Here is a 19,387-nt window from a genome sequence, read left to right as displayed (position 1 = left end):
AGAACAAACAGAGGGTTACTGGAGGGGTTGTGGGAGGGAGGATGGGTTAAATGGATAAAGGGCATTAAGGAATCTACTCCTGAAATCATTGTTGCACTATATGCTAACTAATTTGGATGTAAATTAAAAAAATAAATTAAATAAAAATTAAAAAAAAAAGAATAGAAATGGTTTGGAGTAGGGAAGACAACACCAAGTAACAAACATTTAACAAAATAAATGTCTTTAAAGAATGAATTGCTGGGGCGCCTGGGTGGCTCAGTCGGTTAAGCGTCCGACTTCAGCCATCTCGTGGTCTGTGAGTTCGAGCCCCTCGTCAGGCTCTGGGCTGATGGCTCAGAGCCTGGAGCCTGCTTCCGATTCTGTGTCTACCTCTCTCTCTGCCCCTCCCCCGTTCATGCTCTCTCTCTGTCTCAAAAATAAATAAGCCCCTCCCCCGTTCAATGTCTGTCTCTCTCTGTCTCAAAAATAAATAAACATTAAAAAAAATTTTTAAAGAATGAATTGCTTCTTTCACCACTGTAGTAGGCAAAATCCTTAAAATGGCCCTTAGGATCTCAGCTCCCTGACTTTACTCCTTTGATTATATTACTTTACATGACAAGAGGGATTTTGCAAATAGGATTATAGTTACTAATCTGGTGACTTTGAGATAGGGTGATTAACTAGGTGGACCAAACAAAAGCAGAGTTTTCTGGCTAGTAGCAGAAGAGAAAGTGAGAGTTTCAAAGTGTGGGAGAGTTTCAGTGTGTTGTTGCTGATTTGAAGATGGAGGAAGCCAAATGGAAAGGATTTGAGAGTGATTTCTGAGTTGGGAGTGACCCCCAGCCAACAACCAGCAATTAAACAGGGACCTTACTCCTACAACTGCAAGGAACTGGATTCTGCCAACAACCTGAATGAATTTATAAGTAGATTTTGCCCAGAATCTCATTCTCCAAATGAGAACGTAGCTTAGCTGACACCTTATGAGATCCAGAGCAGAGCGCTCTGTCACATTGTACCAGACGTCTAACCTATGGAACAGTGAGTTAATAAATGGGTATTTTTAAGCCACTAAGTTTGTGGTAATTGTATAACAATAGCAAAATAATATAACTGTTAAGCATTAGATCCCAAACTCTGCCAACCAATATCTGACAAGATATTAACCTCATTTTCAAGATCAATTATATGAACCACAATAAATTAAACATAAGCTTGGTAAAGAATTGAATGATGACCTTAGAATTCTTCTTTTCCTTATTTAGTTTCATTGGCTGACATAGGTAAATATACTTGGCTAAGTTTATTACTTGAAAGACACAATTTTTGGACACCACACACAGAACTTAAATTAGTATATACCTAAATAAATACACAAATATATATGATTAAATTGATCCTGAAAATTCAGAGGGGCAATCATTACTATCATTGTTATTTTGATATATTTTAAGCATGCAATAGCAAAATTCAGTTCTGGGTCTAGTAAACTGGTACTAAAGTGTATTCTAATTTTCTTGACTTTAAGGATCTCTCAGGAAGAATTTTCTTGAAAATTGTTTTAAGGAGAAAAAGTCTCATTCAGTCTATCTTCAGGAAGGATTAAAGCAAGATATTTTTTTACAACCGTGACATCATGGCTTAAAATCTTATTCAGAAGTTTGTGAGTAACCCATTTCTCACTGATGTTTAGCTTTTGCCAAAATATCCCCCCAGATGATTATTTTTAAGAGCTTACATTTGAATATTTTGCCCAATATAACTTATAGAAAATTACTTTGTAGAATTTGTAAAATTGGTATTCACATATTTTAAGCCATTAAAAAAATTCCTGATGTAAAGAGATTTCTGTTACTACATTAACCTCACTATTGATCTTTCTGTTTTTGAGCGAGTGTTTTGCTATTTTATCTTGTGTTTTTACATACTTCAGTATTTTAATATCTGATAAAGCAAGCCTTCTCTGTTACTTGGCTACATTTGCATGTTTATGCCAACAGATAAAATTTAGAAGTATTTTTCCAAGATCCAAAAATGTAACCTACTGACTTCATCGTGGACAATTCAGTCTTTCTGATAACTTACTAAAATGATTCTATGTTTATGTGAAAGAATAGGCATTCCAAAATTACCCAAGAACATTCTGAAAGGGAATAATTAAAAGATATTAGAGCTACTATGTATTTAAAAGAACTGTAAGGCAAAAAAAAAAAAAACCACAGTCTGTTTCTTACAGCTGGGTAGCAGACCAGCCCGTCTGCTAGAGAGACCACATGGAAAGGTCCTGAGACTACATAGTAAGGGAGAAGTGTCCAGTGCAGCCCAGCCCCCAGCTGTCCCGGGGAGCCAATCATTCAAGTGATGACATCCTAGGACCCTCAGACCAGCCTGGCTGCCAGCTGACACCAATGAGTGACCGCCATCAAAATCACATGAAGCTCAAGTATCTCCCAGCTGAGCCCTGCCTGAAATCATGACCCATAAACTGTGAAACTGTGAGATATAATAAAATAATTGTGTCTGAAAAAAAAAAAAAGAATTGTAAGGCTTCATTGCTTATTCAATTTTGGCATCACCAGTGCACAAATGATAAATCAATGGATCAGAATAGGAGATCCAACAATGGACTCAAAAATATACAAATATTTAGTACCTAATGAAGATAGTATTTCATATCAGTGGAAAATAATGCATTTTTAATATCACTATTGGATAACTATTGGCCATTTGGAAAAGTTAGGCTTTTACACCAATTGATTCCTACAGCTAAATTCTGTAGTTATCAAACACAAATGCAAAAAAAAAAAAAAAAAAAAAAAAAGGGAAAATAAACATCCCACAAAAGTTAGGTAAACATTTAAAATTTTTTTTTTTCAACGTTTTTTATTTATTTTTGGGACAGAGAGAGACAGAGCATGAACGGGGGAGGAGCAGAGAGAGAGGGAGACACAGAATCGGAAACAGGCTCCAGGCTCTGAGCCATCAGCCCAGAGCCTGACGCGGGGCTCGAACTCACGGACCGCGAGATCGTGACCTGGCTGAAGTCGGACGCTTAGCCGACTGCGCCACCCAGGCGCCCCTAAACATTTTAATAATCTAAGCATAACGGAAAGCTTTTCTAAGCATGAAAACTCAGCAACTGCAAAATGAAGATATGTAAATTTGACTGCAAAAGATACACAATATTTGAAAGGAAGAAAACATTATAAACAAACACAAACAAATAGTGACAGGTGGTGAAAATATATACCAACTGTATGTAGCATGAATCCTTCTGAGTAAAATTAAGTACATATATCTCTACTGTATTCCTGGAGATATATCTTGAAAAAAGTTGCTGTGAAATATTTATGTTAGTTGTCTCTGTGGATTTATTATCAGTAACACAAACCTTTATTGCAAGTGCAAATTACTATTTAAAAATTATTACATGATAAATTTAATATTTCAAATCAGTAGGGAAAAGATGGATCATTTAATATGCAGAATTGGACAAACGGCTAATCATTTGGAAAAAATAAAGGTATATCCTAATTTCACATCTTCATATATTCCATATAGATATTTTTTTTCATTCAAAAAGTATTCACTGAATACTAACAGAGATGTACAAGATGCTAAACACAATGACATGGTATCTGTCCTCCTTTAGCCATAGTGCATGTAAATTTCTACAGAAATATGTTTTTAAATGAGAACAATAGATGAACAATTTCTGATAGAAACCAGCAACTATGAAATATCTGTATAACCTTGGAAGTGGCAAAGGCTTTTCTAAAATCACCAAAGGAAAATCCAGTAAAGAAAAAGATGGATGAATTTCATTTATATGGAACATTTCAATGTCTCTCTCTATAATAACTTTACAGGCACCCTAAAAGAGGCAACAACAAACTAGAAAAAGTAGTTGCTATCCATACAGTAGACCAAATGATAAGTCATTATAAAAAAGACTGATGTTCCTTAGAAAATATTAAGCAAAGGACTCAAATAGGCAAAACCCAAACACAAAATATATGTGACCAATAAGCACATGAAATTAATGTGCAATTTTACTACTAATTCAAAAATTAAAGTATAAATGTGATAATGCTCTTTGCTTATTTTATGAAACAATATCAAAAAGAATGATAGCTCCCAGAATGAGCAAGGGTATAAGAAAACACTCTTACATACTGTTAGTAGGAATGTAAATTGGTAAGACATCTCTAGAGAAAAGTTTAATTTGTGTCCATTAAAATATTTCATATCTTTTGACTCAACAATACTTTCTGAGTCAAAAAATGTATACAACAATTTCTCTTAAAGCAGTAATCATGGATATGCAGATTAGCAATGCTAATGCTGTATATAATAACATAATTGGAAAAATGCTGGAAGTTCAATAAATGTGGGGTTGATTGAATACATTACGATACCAGTATACCATGGAATATTATTTTGTTATTATGGTGTTTCAGAAGAGTTTTTATCAACATTAAGGTGACATTGAAAAATGTTGATGGTCTTTATTAGAACCATAGAGGAGGAGGGGAGTGGGTGAAAAATGAAGTTAATGTGCTGGAGAATGCTGAAAACATTCTCTTTGGTGTAAAACAATTCAATCTGGTACAAGATGAGGCTAAGGCTCTAGTGCAAAGAGAAAGGTAAGATGGAGGAGGGAAATGGAAAGACTGCTCCATGCTCTAAATTGATCAGGTGACTTTCTTGCTAGTTCCAATGAAGAAATTCATCCCACTTTTCTTTTAAATTTTTTTTTAATGTTTATTTATTTTTGAGAGAGACAGAGACAGAATGCGAGTGGGTTAGGGGCAGAGAGAGAGGGAGACACAGAAGCAGAAGCAGGCTCCAGGCTCTGAGCCGTCAGCACAGTGCCCAACGCGGGGCTTGAACTCAGGAGCCATGAGACCGTGACCTGAGCTGAAGTCGGATGCTCAACCGACTGAGCCACCCAGGCTCCCCCATCCCACTTTTCTTATAAAGCATTATGAAAGCTTGAGGACTGCCGCTTTTGACTCTGGAGATGTGATGCAACTGGTCACTGTATACAACTCTTCCTGATTCTTAAGCACTATGTGTGCAAAGCAGAGGTTTTGTGTTTAAGCTTCATCTGGAACTAGGTGGCAAACATGTTAGGAAAAAGAATGAATCTAGTAAAAACAGTATGGAGGTTCCTCAAAAAATTAAAAACAGAAATACCATATGCACTAATAAGTCCACTACTGGGTATTTACCTATGAAAGGAAGTGAAATCACTAATTCAAAAAGGTAGATGCACCCTTATGTTTACTGCAGCATTATTTTCAATAGCCAAGATATGGAAGCAACTGAAGTGTTAATAAATGGAAAAAGAAGATTTGGTATACATATAAAGAGAATGGAATATTAGCCATAAAAAAGAATGAGATCTTGCCATTTGTGACAACATGGATGGACCTAGAGAGTATTATGCTAAGCGAAACAGGTCAGACAGAGAAAGATAAATACCATATGATTTCACTTATATGTGGAATCTAAAAAACAGAACAAATGAACAAAAGCAGAAACAGCCCCATAAATATAAAAAACAAACAGATGGTTGCCAGAGGGAAAAAGGGTGAGAGAATAGGCAAAATGGGTGAAGGGGAATGGGAGATACAGGCTTCCAGTTATGGAATGAATAAGAAAGGTACAACATAGAGAATATAGTCAGTGATATTGTAATAGGGTTGCATGGTGACAGATGGTAACTCCATTTGTGGTGAGCACAGCCTAATGTATAAACTTAAGGAATCACTGTATTGTACACCTGAAACTAATGTGACTTTGTGTGTCATTTATACTTTTGTGGAAAAAAAAAAGGACGACAAAATGAAAAAAAAAAAGAATGGATCTAATAGATCCATTTGCCTCTAATAAATGAAGCTTTTAATTTTGGTTCTCCAATTTATTGTGTTATTTTCTGCAAGTTACTTAACCTCTCCAAGTCTCTGTTTCCTTGTTTGTAAGTGGGAGACTATATCCTACTACAGAATGGCTCTGAAGATTAATTGATGTAGTTCAAGCAATGTCTGGAGTCTGTAATTTTTTGTTAGCACCCGCTTCAAAAGAAAAAGAAAAAAGCCCTCTGAACTAAGAGCCCATGTTACCCTCCTCAAAGAAACTGTAAGACCAAATGCACCTTGTTTTGATCAGCCATTAAGTAAGCCTTAAAAAAAAATTTGTGACATTTGTCAAGGGACTCTTCAACAAAGCCTGTAATGCCAGTCTCACCATCCATGCCCTATTGTACCAACGTTTTACATGTCTTTGATCTTGACCTTATCTGCCACCCCCTCCATGATGACCTCTCAATTTTTGCTCTTTGGTATCTCCACCCTCTTTCCTCAACGGAAGCCTGGATCTCCCCTGAGGACTCTGCTTCCTTTGTACTCTCAAACAGATTTTTGTTTTGTTTAGTTTAGTTTTGTTTTTAAATATTTTCATCCCTTTCATAACTTAGAGCCAGAAGTATGCCTGACTGGTTTCTATTGCCACTTCTAAACCATTATTTCTCCACTGTCTTGTAAAAAGCAAGCAAACCAAAAAAATTTGCTCTCAGTCCTGAGGTTTAGGTAATTTGACAATACTGTCATGTATTAGTCTCCCACTTATTCCCCCTGTATTATTGGAGGTAAGATAACACAACAGCTACTGTGTATTCTAAATCCTGCCACAATGCTGGGTGACTTCATAACAACATAAATGGCCATTCAATACTCTGACTTCTAAATTTTTCTTACCTGCTTTCATTACCAGACCTACCCATCCACTCCTCCACTCTGACAACAATCTCCAATCTTCTCTCCTAGTTTGCTTGTTTAACTATATCCATTATGACTATTCTTTGAACTCAACAGACCAGCCAGTTCTTTGGTCCTTCTTCTCTACCTCAGCTAATCACTTCCTTATCTTCTTTCTTCATTCCCTCTATATCAAATTTAAAGTACATTAGAGTCATACTCTTATTAATACAAACGTCCTTGTGCTTCTGTCTTTTCCTTTTACCCCATAAAATCTCAGTCCTGCTTGAAATCAATGTCTTTCTCATCACCTGCATGCCAGCAGTCCAGCTGTTCTCAACTGAATGCTTTTGTTTCTCCCCAAATCCATACATCGAGGTCCTAACCCTCAGCGAGATAATATTTAGATATGGAGCCTTTGGACGTAATTAGGGCTAGGTAAGGTCATTAGGGCAGGTGCTAATGATGGGGTTAGTGCCCTTCTAAGAAAAGACACCAGAGAGCTTGCTCTCTCTCTCCCACTCCCCAACCGCACCCTCTGTATACGAAGAAGAGGTCATGTGAGCACACAGGAAGATGGCAGCCACCTATAAGCTAGAAAGAGAGTTCTCACTGGGAACCAAATTGACTGGCACCTTGATTTTGGAGTTCCCAGCATCTAGAACTGAGAAAATAAATCTCCATTGTTTAAAGCCACCAAGACTATGTTATTTCATTATGGCAGCCTGAGATGAATAAGACAATAATAATGGCAAAGAAAGTCACTCGATAGGGTGGATATATCTCAATGTGAGTTCACCATCACCAAATTCAAATGGATCCTCAAACACTGACCAGGAGTCCTAAGTTTCATTAGTGAATTTGTTCTACTACTACATACTATTTGAAAGGACTATTTGAATCTTTCATTTTGTGGGTAACACAGAAGCTATGAGACGGGAACCTCCTGGACTTTCTAATAATAAAAGTTCAAAACTACTTAACATCTACATGGACACTCCCACCATTTTCTCTGGTTATAACTGCAAATTAGTGCCTCTGACCAAAGCTCAATCCATTCATCTGTGCCTTGGATCCCACTGCTTTTCTGCATTCTCTTTTCTGATCACTTTTTTTCTCTCTATTACTAACCTTTCCTTCCTAGTGGATTCATTCTGTCAACTTTAAAATGTGCTCAGGTTACTTTGGTGAAAGGCAACAACACAACAATAGGGATAAAATACAAACATCCCTCTATTTAATATTACCCTGTACCACTCCCCTCTCTCTCCCCACCTTCATTTGGCTTCCACCTTCATTGTTCCACTGAACCAATGCTTACTGATCTGCAGGAGTACTGTGTATATAAAGGAAATGAGCATTTTGTCCATGATATTAATTTCAAGTATGTTTTCTTAGTCTGTCATTTTTCTTTGGCTTTGTTTATGGATAAACTTCTTCATGGATTTTTAGAAATGTTTTTAAATGAGAAAGGTGCAGAGATTTCTGTATATTCCCTCCTCCAGAAAAAAATATACCTTAGGACCAAGACGGGGGAAGAATGATGGACTGTTCTAATTCATCATTAGAGGTCCTCTATATGGGGCTGACAGCAGCTCTCTTCATTAAAATGCTGTGTAACATGACTATGACCTTGTCTAAGACAATTAAGAAACCTAGAGTCAATAGAGTGGCTCTTGCTCAGCTTACTGCCAACTCAGTGAGGACCAACAGTGTGATATGCCTTCCAAGTTCATGCAACCCAAACTGTATTAATAAAAACTTAGAGACTAGAATAAGGGAAAAGAGCCCCATCACATCCTCTTCACAACAGATCACTTCCAGAATGATCTCTTTATAGAAATACAAGTTGGAGTACCAGTGATAGTACAACTTTGAGAAATTGTGCCCAAACAGTTATGTATATTTTGTCCATGCTCTAGAGTTCTCACAGTTGCTATATTTATTATCTCACTGACTCTCAATATAAATATATAATGTAACATTATCCCCATATTACAGATGAGAAAACTGAGGCCCAGACTGGGTAATAGACTAGCCGGGAGGTGGAGCTTCCTGAATTTAAATACAAGCTTTTTTGTTCCAGGATTGGCATGAACCATGAATTGAACTTCAATAAGCCCAGAGGCAGGGGGCTAGGACAGGATTCTGGAAGCCATATTCCAGAAGGAGCTTTTGAAGAAACTAGAGATGTTTGGCCTGAAAGAAAGATGCTTTTAGAGGGCCCGTGTAGCTGTTGTTAAATATTTGAAACCCATCATATGGAAGAGGAAGGAGACTTCTTTCTTTATTAACTCTAATGGGCAGAACTGGGAGTAATTGAGGAAAATTATGATGAACTGGGATGGTGAATACAAAACTGTGTCTGAAAGAATGACAAGTGTTGAGTTGCAGAACTGTGTCCAGATAGGGCAGACAAGTAATGAGCCCAGAGCAATAGAGAGCCAGCCTGGTTGTCTGCAGCTGGTAGGAGGGAGGGTCATCAGCACAAGTGTCTGCTGCTTAATTTTTACCTGCTTTTGTGGGCCAGCTGTCCGTCTAAAGCACCAATCCTGCTCAGTTTTTATTCCACTCCCAGCAGTTTCCTCTCATGTGGGGTCTTGTCCTGGAGGGGAGCCCTGGTTGGTCAGTTTGGAAAGTTTACAGCTCACAGCTGACTGCAGATCCCTCCCACTCCTTGACTGGATTGGGCAAAGCCCCTCCCAGTACCTGCATGGTTTCCCCGTAGGCCTGTAAGTGCTCCCACCTACCTATTGGCTATATTGGATTTTCCTGTTCTAGGTCTATAGCTGCCCTGTGGCTTCCCTGTGCTTTCTCACAGCTGCTGGAGAGAGCCCAGGGCTTGCTGCTCTTGGTGGTTTATCCCAACTTGTTTGCATTTGGGGTTCATAGGAATATCTCATCACCTAGTTTTGTGGTAAATGTTGTCCACAGCCGGGTTTCTTGGTTTGGCTGCTTAGTAGCTCTGTTTATATGAAAATTCAAGAAGATCCAAAACCTTGCTGACCCATCACCACCATCCTGAAAGAATTCTCAGGCCTGCTATTGTTACTTCGAGCTCCTTCTTCAGCTCTCTGGCTGGATATCTGCTCATTGAATTCTATTCAGTTGCCACTTGGAAATGACCATCAGCATAAAATGAAACACAATGCTTCTGTAAAGGGGCTTGGAGTTTACAAAATAAGCTCTGCCAAAACATAACTTAAAAAAGAAACTCAGGAAAATTTAAAAACGAATATAGACGATTTTTTTTCACAGTGAGTTACGGTCCTGGGGTGGGTAAAGATAGGCCATTTATCCACATTTTGCATCCTTCACCCCAGTAGAGAATCATTCTCACAGTTGGATGGCTGAGTCAGTAATTTGTCAGTTTTGCCTGACTAAAGTCACATCATTGATTGATGCCAAATCTCCCTCAATTAAAGGTTCATTTTTCTCTTGGCTGTTGGCAAATCCAACACTGATTATGGGTTATTAGCACCCACCCCCTCAGATTTCTAATGTGCTGGGAGCAGTGCTGGGAGCTGGGAGCATTTGCCTGCATACCAATTACAGCAGCAGCAACAGAGCTCAGCCACACCTTTCTATTCTGGGCGCAAGGACACCTGCCAGGATGCCTGACTGCAGGGAGGGATATGTTTATTCAGGTCCTTCCTAGGGAGATTAAAAGAACAAGGGATCTTTTCCAATATCCATCTCACCGCCAGCTCTGCACCTTCATGCTAAGAAAAACGGTGATATTTTGTGACAACATTTGGTTCTTTTTACTTGTCTATCCACTTTGCATTTGCTCATTTATTGGATTCGTTCAATAAATATTTTTGAGGACTGGCTTGTGGGACAAATGAAAACAGTACAGAGACCATAGATGGATGAGACTGAGTCTCATAAGCCATGTGTGAAAGTAGACTCTGTTTTATTGCAGGAATTCCTGAGCAGGATATGGAAACTCTGAGACAACTGTGGATAGCCACACTTTCTCTGACGTTTTCTGAGGAGAAAGAAGACCTGGTCTGCCTTTGGCCTGTTCTGTCAAAGGACTTTAACTTTTTCAGTGTTTTCCACTTTGGGGTGGCCCTTTGTCCCCTCAACATGCTCCATTCATAGCAAAGCTTTATGAGAATGAAAAGTAGCTGCTCCTCCTACATGGCTGAAGCCTCCACAGGAGTATGCTAGCAGGAAGGAGTTTGTATCCAAGGCCTGCATCTGCAGAGTTTTCTCTGCATTGTTGCCTCCAAGCCTGATTGGGCCCATGGGTCTCCACTGCTACCCAGTGCATTTGTATATGAGGACTGCTTTTCCAGCATCCAGAGGTCTCCTGTGCTCCCTTGGGCTCCTGTCCCCCTTCCTCTATCCTCAAAGCCAGCAGTGTACTGTCTTCTTTCCTCTCTACCCTCTGCTTTTGTCTTCACATCCCCTCTCTTGTTTGGGGGATGTTTTAAAAATTTTGTGTCTTACAATTTATCAATCTTTTCTTTATGATTGCTGTGTCTGGGCATGCTTAGAAAGTCCACTTCTTCTTTGAAATTAAAATAAACAATGGTTTGATAATCTTTCCTGCTCATAGCATTTTAAATTTGAGGGTGTTTTGTATGCTACAGTTGTACTATTGTCTTTCTTAATGGGGAGAAAGAGGAGGTTGGGAAAATGGTGAATAAGTATGGTCTGCCCATTCAGTTCTACAGCATTCTCATACTTTTTTTTCTTCCAAATTTTTATTTAAATTCAAGGTAGTTAACATACACTGTAATGCTGGTTTTAGAAGTAGAATTTAGTGGGCGCCTGGGTGGCGCAGTTGGTTAAGCGTCCGACTTCAGCCAGGTCACGATCTCGCGGTCCGTGAGTTCGAGCCCCGCGTCAGGCTCTGGGCTGATGGCTCAGAGCCTGGAGCCTGTTTCCGATTCTGTGTCTCCCTCTCTCTCTGCCCCTTCCCCGTTCATGCTCTGTCTCTCTCTGTCCCAAAAATAAATAAACGTTGAAAAAAAAAAAAAGAAGAAGTAGAATTTAGTGATTCATCACTTACATATAGTACCCAGTGCTCATCACAAGTGCCCTCCTTAATACCTATCACCTACTTAGCCCATCCACCACCCTCCTCCCTCCATCAACCCTCAACTTGTCATCTATCACTAAGACTCTATTATGGTTTGCTTCCCTCTCTCTTTTTTTCCTTGTGTTCACCTGTTTTGTTTCCTAAATTCCACATATGAGTGAAATCATATGATATTTGTTTTTCTCTGACTTACTTCACTTAGCATAATACCCTCTAAATCCATCCACATTGTTGCAAATGGCAAGAGTTCCTTCTTTTGATGGCTGAGTAATATTCCATTGTATATCACATCTTTATCCATTCATCAGTCTATGGACACTTGGGTTGTTTCCATAGTTTGGCTATTGGTGATAATGCTGCTATCAACATTGGGGTACATGTACCCCTTCAAATCTATATTTTTGTATCATTTGGGTAAATACTTTGTAGGATAGTTTTGTTTTTAACTTTTTGAGGAACCTCCACACTTTCCAGAGTGGCTGTACCAGCTTGCATTCCCACCAACAGTGTAAAAGGGTACCCCTTTCTCTGCAGCCTCATCAACATATGTTGTTTACTGTGTTGTTAATTTTAGCCATTCTGATAGGTGTGAGGTGGTATCTCATCATGGTTTTGATTTGTATTTCTCTGATGATAAATGATGTCGAATATCTTGTTATGTGTCTGTTAGCCATCAGGTTGTCTTCTTTGGAAAAAATTCTATTCATATCTTCTGCCATTTCTTCATTGGATTATTTGTTTTTTGGGTGTTGAGTTTGATAAGTTCTTTATAGATTTCGGACACTAGTCCTTTATCCGATATGTCATTTGTAAATATCTTCTCCCATTCCATAGGTTGTCTTTTAGTTCTGTTGATGATTTCCTTCTCTGTGCAGAAGCTTTTTATCTTGATGAAGTCCCAATTGTTCATATTTGTTTTGGTTTCCCTTGCCTCCAACAATGTGTCTAGTAACAAGTTGCTATGGTCGAGGTCAAAGAGGTTGCTGCCTACGTTCTCCTCTAGATTTTGATGGTTTCTTGTCTCAAATTTAGGTCTTTCATCCATTTCAAATTTATTTTTGTGTATGGTGTAAGAAAGTGGTCCAGGCTCATTCTTTTGCATGTTGCTGTTTGGTTTTCCCAACACCTTCTGCTGAGGAGACTGTCTTTTTTCCATTGGATATTCTTTCCTGCTTTGTCAAAGATTAGTTGACCATATAGTTATGGGGCCATTTCTGGGCTTTCTATTCTGTTCCATTGATCTATGTGTCTATTTTTGTGCCAGTACATACTGTGTAGATGACTACAGCTTTGTAATATAGCTTGAAATCTGGAATTGTGATGCCTCCTGCTTTGCTTTTCTTTTTCAGGATTGTTTTGGCTATTCAGGGTCTTTTGTGGCTCCATACAAACTTTAGGATTGTTTGTTCTAGTTTTGTTAAAAATGCTGGTGATCAGGATTGCATTACATGTGTAGAATGCTTTGGGTAGTATAGACATTTTAACAATGTCTATTCTTCTAACCAATCCATGAGCATGGAAATTTTTTCCCATTTCTTTGTGTCCTCTTCGATTTCTTTCATAAATGTTCAATAGTTTTTCAGAGTACAGATCTTTCACCTCTTTGTTTAGGTTTATTCTTTTTTTTTTTTTTTTTTTTTTTTTCAACATTTATTTATTTTTGGGACAGAGAGAGACAGAGCATGAACGGGGGAGGGGCAGAGAGAGAGGGAGACACAGAATTGGAAACAGGCTCCAGGCTCTGAGCCATCAGCCCAGAGCCCGACGCGGGGCTCGAACTCACGGAGCGCGAGATCGTGACCTGGCTGAAGTCGGACGCTTAACCGACTGCGCCACCCAGGCGCCCCAGTTTATTCTTAAGTTTGTTATTGTTTTTGGTGTACTTGTAAATGGGACTGATTCCTTCATTTCTTTTTCTGCTGCTTTGTTATTGGTGTATAGAAAGGCAACAGATTTCTGTACATTGATTTTGAATCCTGTGACTTTGTTGAATTCATGTATTCCAAATTTTTTTGGTGGAGTCTTTCGGGTTTTCTACATAGAGTATTATGTTGTCTGCAAATAGTGAAAGTTTGACTCCTTTCTTGCTGATTTGGATGCCTTTTTGTTGTCTGATTGCTGAGGCTAAGATTTCCAATAGTATGTTGAATAGTAATGATGAAAGTGAACATCCCTGTCTTGGTCCTGACTATAGGGGAAAAGCTCTCAGTTTTTCCCACTGAGGATATTAGGTGTGGGTCTTTCGCATATGGGCTTTATGATGTTGAGGTACGTTCCATCATTCCCTACTTTGTTGAGGGTTTTTATCAAGAATGGATGCTGGTTTGTGTGTGTGTGTGTGTGTGTGTGTGTGTGTGTGTGTCAAACAGCATTTTTATACTTTAAATTAGGCATTTGCTTTTTTCATTATTTTTATTGTGAGTCTTTTTACATCTCTAAATAACCTATGTTCAAGTGCTCAAATAAATAAAATAAAGACTGTAACTGGTTTTGATGAAAGTTTAAGAAGCAGTATAAAAACTCATGTGACTTTATAGTAGTATTATATTTTGTAGCAGATATAATTGATTAATTATTTCCAGATTAGTCATGTAAAGAAAGAATGAGGCCCAGGACACATTGCTCAGGATAATCAAGAAAAAGCATTATCAGATAAGGCCCCCATGTGGCAGTTTAATGACTCGTTGTACATACAAAAAAAAAAGTTCTTTCTTAACAAGAAATCTTTTCAGCAAATACCTGTGTCAACCGAATTCACTGAACAAGTAGCGTTTGAAGAAACTTTATTACCTGATCATCTAAGATGGAGTTTTAGTAAGTCTTCAGTTATAAGTAAAAATTTGTAGTACAAACAATATGAAAATGTACTTGAAGCTAGAGAGCCAATTTTAAGAATAACAACACCTCACTTTCCAGTATTTGACAAAACCACTTAGTTTTGTCTTCTTGATAAATGTTAAGGACTTGTGTGTCCTCTCCTTCCTGTGGGACAAACCAGCATAGGGGTCTAGGAATTTTCTTGATAACTGGTAGCTTTCCACTCTTTTCCTTATGCAGTTTTCACTTGTTTTTAAACAACAAAAAAATCAGTTTGAGCAGTGTTTGTCATTGCCAGTGCAAATATTTTGCAATGACTGCATGCATAGCTAGTGTATCTATTTCCTTATGGCTACTTCTGAATTCACCGTTGGTCTAGCAAGAGGGGACAAGTTAAGTCAGAGCTTCTAGAATGGCAACTTCCTTAAAAGCTTCCATGTTGGCAGAGAGCAGACAAGAAATGTTTGGAGACAAGTGCACTGACCTAGAAAACCCTCCTGCTTTTATTATTTTTGAAATATAAAGTTTAAAGTCTAAGTTATTTTTTATAATTTTAATGTGTGAATGTTTATTGCAGTAAGTTAGTTAAGACAAGTATTTTTTTTCTACACAGATTTTTATTCTATTATGATTAGAGTTAGTAGCTGAAAGGGCTGTCTTTGCCTTAATCTATAGACTTTTTTTTTTTTTTTTTTTACAAACTCAGATATTAGTAATCTACAGTTTTATTATACAAAACTCTTTTTAAAGTGTTCGGCATAAAGTAACAATACCTCCTTTGTATAATATACATGAAGGCCAGATATCCATTTACACTAAACGATGTATTCTATAACAATCATCTTTGACAGAAACTTCAAAATTAAAGGTGGAAGTTATATGGATTTGGGGGACACTAAAATTGTAAAATTTCAGCAAAATAATGCCAAATGTAACTTGAAGTTACATTTAATGAACGTTTATTGAGTACTTGTTCTATTCAGGGAAGGTTCCACAAGGCCCGTAGTTATTAACGGATTTCACTCTAAATCTGAGCATATTGATGCCAAGGGAGATGGACCGCCACATAGGTGAGTACGGGAGAACCAGGTAGAGGCCAAGACCTTCCTGCTGGTAAGGCCAGGGGGTGAAGTTTTGCAAAGTGGGCGCTAGATTCCAAACACGCGCGACAAGAGTGGTACCCTTCTCAGGGAGCAGCCCAGAAGAGCCAAGGGCCAACCCTCCCTAGACTCACTGTTCCCCACGCAACCCCGGAGTCGCTGCCCAGGCCAGGAGAAGCGGGAAGGGGCAAGACCGCACATTAGCACCGCGCTGGTTCTCCTGTGGGTGGTCAGTCCTGGCTACAGGACATGCTGGGTCTAGGGTAGGAGCGACGTGGAGTGGACGGTCAAGAAATCCCATCATGAGACGCTCAAGAGGGATATTCCACGGGCATTTTCCCTCCCTGGGGCTATTTGTCTCTGTTTTCCAGGCCAGGGGAAGAAATTAGGACAAAAAAAAAAACCCTGCTCCATTCCTGAGAGTCAAGTGCTAGATAGGGTGTGACAGCCGGACTGCTGCATTTTCGGGACCGAGGACCTTAGAAGAGGTTAAGGGCTGGAAAAAGATCAACTGCTAGGGATCCTAGTGGTTAAAGCCGGGCTTTCTGCAAGGGTCGGCATTCTGCCTGGGGCTCTCCGGCGCCCCGCATCCCACAATCCCCGGGCAAACTGCGACGCCGCTCCGATGCGCGCTGGCTGCCTGCGGCACGCGTGCGGCGAGCACGAGCCCGGCGTCTTGACAGCTGCCCACGCGCCGGGGAGGTGCTCCAGCACGCTGCATTAAAAAGGCCACGCGGCCGGCCCCGCCCCTCGCGTGCCGCGATTGGCTCCAGGTGGACTGCGTTGGTCTGATAGGTGCAGGGCGGGCGGGGCTGCGCGCGCCAGGTCCGTGGCTTCACCGTGGCCGCCACAGCTGGGGCGCGAGTGGCGGCCGAAGGCGGGCGGTAGGGCGTGAGGGCCAGCGGGAACGCGCGCGTGCTGGCAGCCGAGGTCCCTCAGGAAGCAGGGGAGCGCCCAACGCCGCCCCGCACGCGCCGCCCGAGGCCGGCGGCGCGCGCGAGGGCGGGGGAGGTGCGCGCGTGTGTGCGAGTGAGTGTGTGTGTGTGTTGGGCTTGGGTGCGGAGCGTGAGCCGTCAGTGCCCGGGTACCGGTTACCCCGCGGTCTTCCACATCCTCCGTCGGTCCCTGCTCCTTCCCACGACCCTACAGTGTCCTCCCACGGTCGCAAAACGAACAAGAGCGTTACGGAGCAGGTGTGGGGGGGTGGGGGTGGAGAGGAAGGGTAGCACCAGACAAAAGGGGCGCCGGGGTCAGCCCGCCATGGCCTCCCGGAGCCTGGGGGGCCTGAGCGGGAGCCGCTGCGGGGGCGGCGGCGGCGGCAAGAAGAGCCTGAGCGCCCGCAATGCTGCGGTGGAGAGAAGGAACCTGATCACCGTGTGCAGGTACGGCGCGGCCCGCAGAGCGCTGCGAGGGGAGGGGGCCGCCGGCGCCCCAGGCTTCGGGCTTCGGGCGAGCGCGCGTGCTCCCTGGGGGTCCCGCAGACCCGGGGCTGTAGCCCCAGTCTCTGCCGCACCGGGCGTGTCCGCCGGCGCGAGCGTCCTGAAAGGGGCCGGGGTCTGGGCACAGCTGAGGCCCGGGACTTTCCGTCAGTTTCAGCACTGGAAGCAAGCGAGGAGAAGGCTTGGGGCGGGGCTGGGGGAGGATTTGTTTTGAATTTGCCTGCTAGTGTCAGAGTAAAAGAGGAGGGCAGGGAGGAAGTGCTCTTTCATTTACTGCACATTAAGCTGTCAACTAGCTTTTGGTAAAATCGTCGTCACTGTGATTATTTACTGTGTTGTCTCAAAATCGGAATGCATTTTGGTTTTGTTTTGGCTTGTTTACATATGTATTCAGTCATTTCATTCCACCAGTATTGAGTGTCTACTACAACAAGCCTGCTGTGTGTGTGTGTGTGTGTGTGTGTGTGTGTGTGTTTACGTGTGTGTGTTTTCTCTCTCCACTTTTGAATTGCAGTGCTAGTGCAGTTTCTGCAGTTGTTTTTAAGAGTGGGACTGTGGAAGATACCGAGGCTTCATGTCAATGATTTATTCCACGTCTGCCTCTCCTTCAATGTTTTCTAATTGTAAATGTAGTATTCCTTTACTCTGGAACATATAGAAACATAAAAAGGAAAAATTAGTATCTATAAGTCTAGTATTCAGAAATAACTGATTTTTCACCAAACACCTCCGCAGCAACTATCGGTAATCCTCTAAGAATTAGGGAATGATCACACCTTTCCCTTCCTTGCAATTTCTGTCTGTATATTTCTTCCTGTGTAACATGTGTCTGGCATCTTATGCATTATACAGATACAGATATTTATACTAGGACTTATATTCAATAACTTTGAGCGACTTGTTTTTAATTTGGACTGTTACAGATGTTTGCCTATATAGCAAGAAGACCTGCCTCGCTGTTACTGCACTTAGAGCTGTAAACCATATTATAATGTGGAATTGGTTTAATTTACCATTTGTGCTGTCTAGAATGCAACCTTTTGAGGAAGACAGGTTTTAAATGTATTTAAATCCAGATAAATCTTTTTTTTTAAGTTGGGAAAAACAGAACAATAAGCAAGGCTGATTTCTTAGTTTTATTTTATCTACATTAGAAATTATTTTATTTTTCTAAAAGACAATCATCTCAAGCAGGATCCAACATATACAGCGCTTCTTGGGGTAGCGTATTTTATAAAAGCTCCATCAGAGTTAAATTTCACAGGAGAGCTTTTTGCTCAATTATATTTTTTTACTTTTTTAAAACCTTCCTACTATAGCATCTGATGCTCAGGAAGTATTTATTGAATGAATAAATTCAGTGGTGGGTACTATTTCTTTTGCTTCTCCATTTTTGTCATGGCCGATTTTAGGTTATTTAATGTTCATCTCCCCCATCAGAGGCCGAGGGCTGAAAAAAGGGCTTGTATCTCAACCTTATTTAAATAACATTTTAAGTTATGGATAAGAAATTTCAGTTATATCACACTGATTTGTGTGGACAGCTGTTTGGGCTAGCTGTATTTTCATCAATTTTATTTGCATAATTATTTTCGATTGTGAATATCAGTGCTGACCTTAGTTATAATTTACTTGTAAGTTTAGTATTGTAGCTAAAATACATTTCAGTTTTTCAACATGTATTTATGTGGATTTACTGCTAAAGTTGTTCTTTATGTCCGAAGAGGCGATAGTTTATATAAATTACATCCATCTCAATAGTAATGGGATCTGTTTGATAGGCATTGTCTAAAAGGCTTTTACTTTTTGGGAAAAAAAGTCACTATAGGCCATTTGTATGCTTTAAGTAGCTCTGCCCCTAATTCAGCAAAATGAACAAATCAATATTTATGCATTTGCGTTTCTTTGCCTTTCAGAGTTACCATATTGTAGAATCTCACCCATGTCTCTTAATTCATTTTTTAATTTTTATTTATCAAGTTAGAGGTGATTTGATAGATAAGTTGGGAAGAAGTTGGATTAGAGTTTGAGTTCTAAGTTTACCTTGTCATTGACTAGTTGTATGTCCTTTAACAAGCCATGCAAACATCTCATTTTCTAGTTTTCACATATATAAAATAATCTTGTACTAGATCATTAGTAAGCTTCAGTAACAGCCCTAAAACTAATAATAGTCTTGATGCCAAATGTGTTCATTTTTTTTCTTTTGAATTTCTCCAAATATGAGCAGGG

At 40.1% G+C, this 19,387-nt stretch overlaps 2 protein-coding genes across 5 annotated transcripts in view; one reads left to right on the top strand and one right to left on the bottom strand.

The window, feature by feature from the left end:
* Positions 1-19,387, bottom strand: part of ABCB1 (ATP binding cassette subfamily B member 1) — a 248,730-nt gene that overhangs the window by 161,039 nt on the left and 68,304 nt on the right. The gene's annotated exons all lie outside the window — the stretch shown is intronic.
* Positions 16,629-19,387, top strand: part of RUNDC3B (RUN domain containing 3B) — a 148,537-nt gene continuing 145,778 nt past the window's right edge. For 2 of the 4 annotated variants that reach the window (XM_086696783.1, XM_086696781.1), the window contains exon 1: positions 16,926-17,098. In XM_086696783.1, the coding sequence (XP_086552909.1) occupies positions 16,977-17,098 (122 nt within the window). In that variant the 5' untranslated portion in view covers positions 16,926-16,976. Of the gene's footprint in view, positions 17,099-19,387 lie in introns of all 4 variants that reach the window. The other 2 variants (XM_086696784.1, XM_086696782.1) reach the window with 2 other exon arrangements.

Source organism: Puma concolor, chromosome A2 (genome assembly GCF_028749965.1).
Source record: "Puma concolor isolate L17-30 chromosome A2, mPumCon1.1.hap2, whole genome shotgun sequence".
Taxonomy (NCBI): Eukaryota; Metazoa; Chordata; class Mammalia; order Carnivora; family Felidae; genus Puma; species Puma concolor.
The sequence above is the reverse complement of the archived record's forward strand: the minus strand, read 5'-3'. Positions and strand labels throughout refer to the sequence as shown.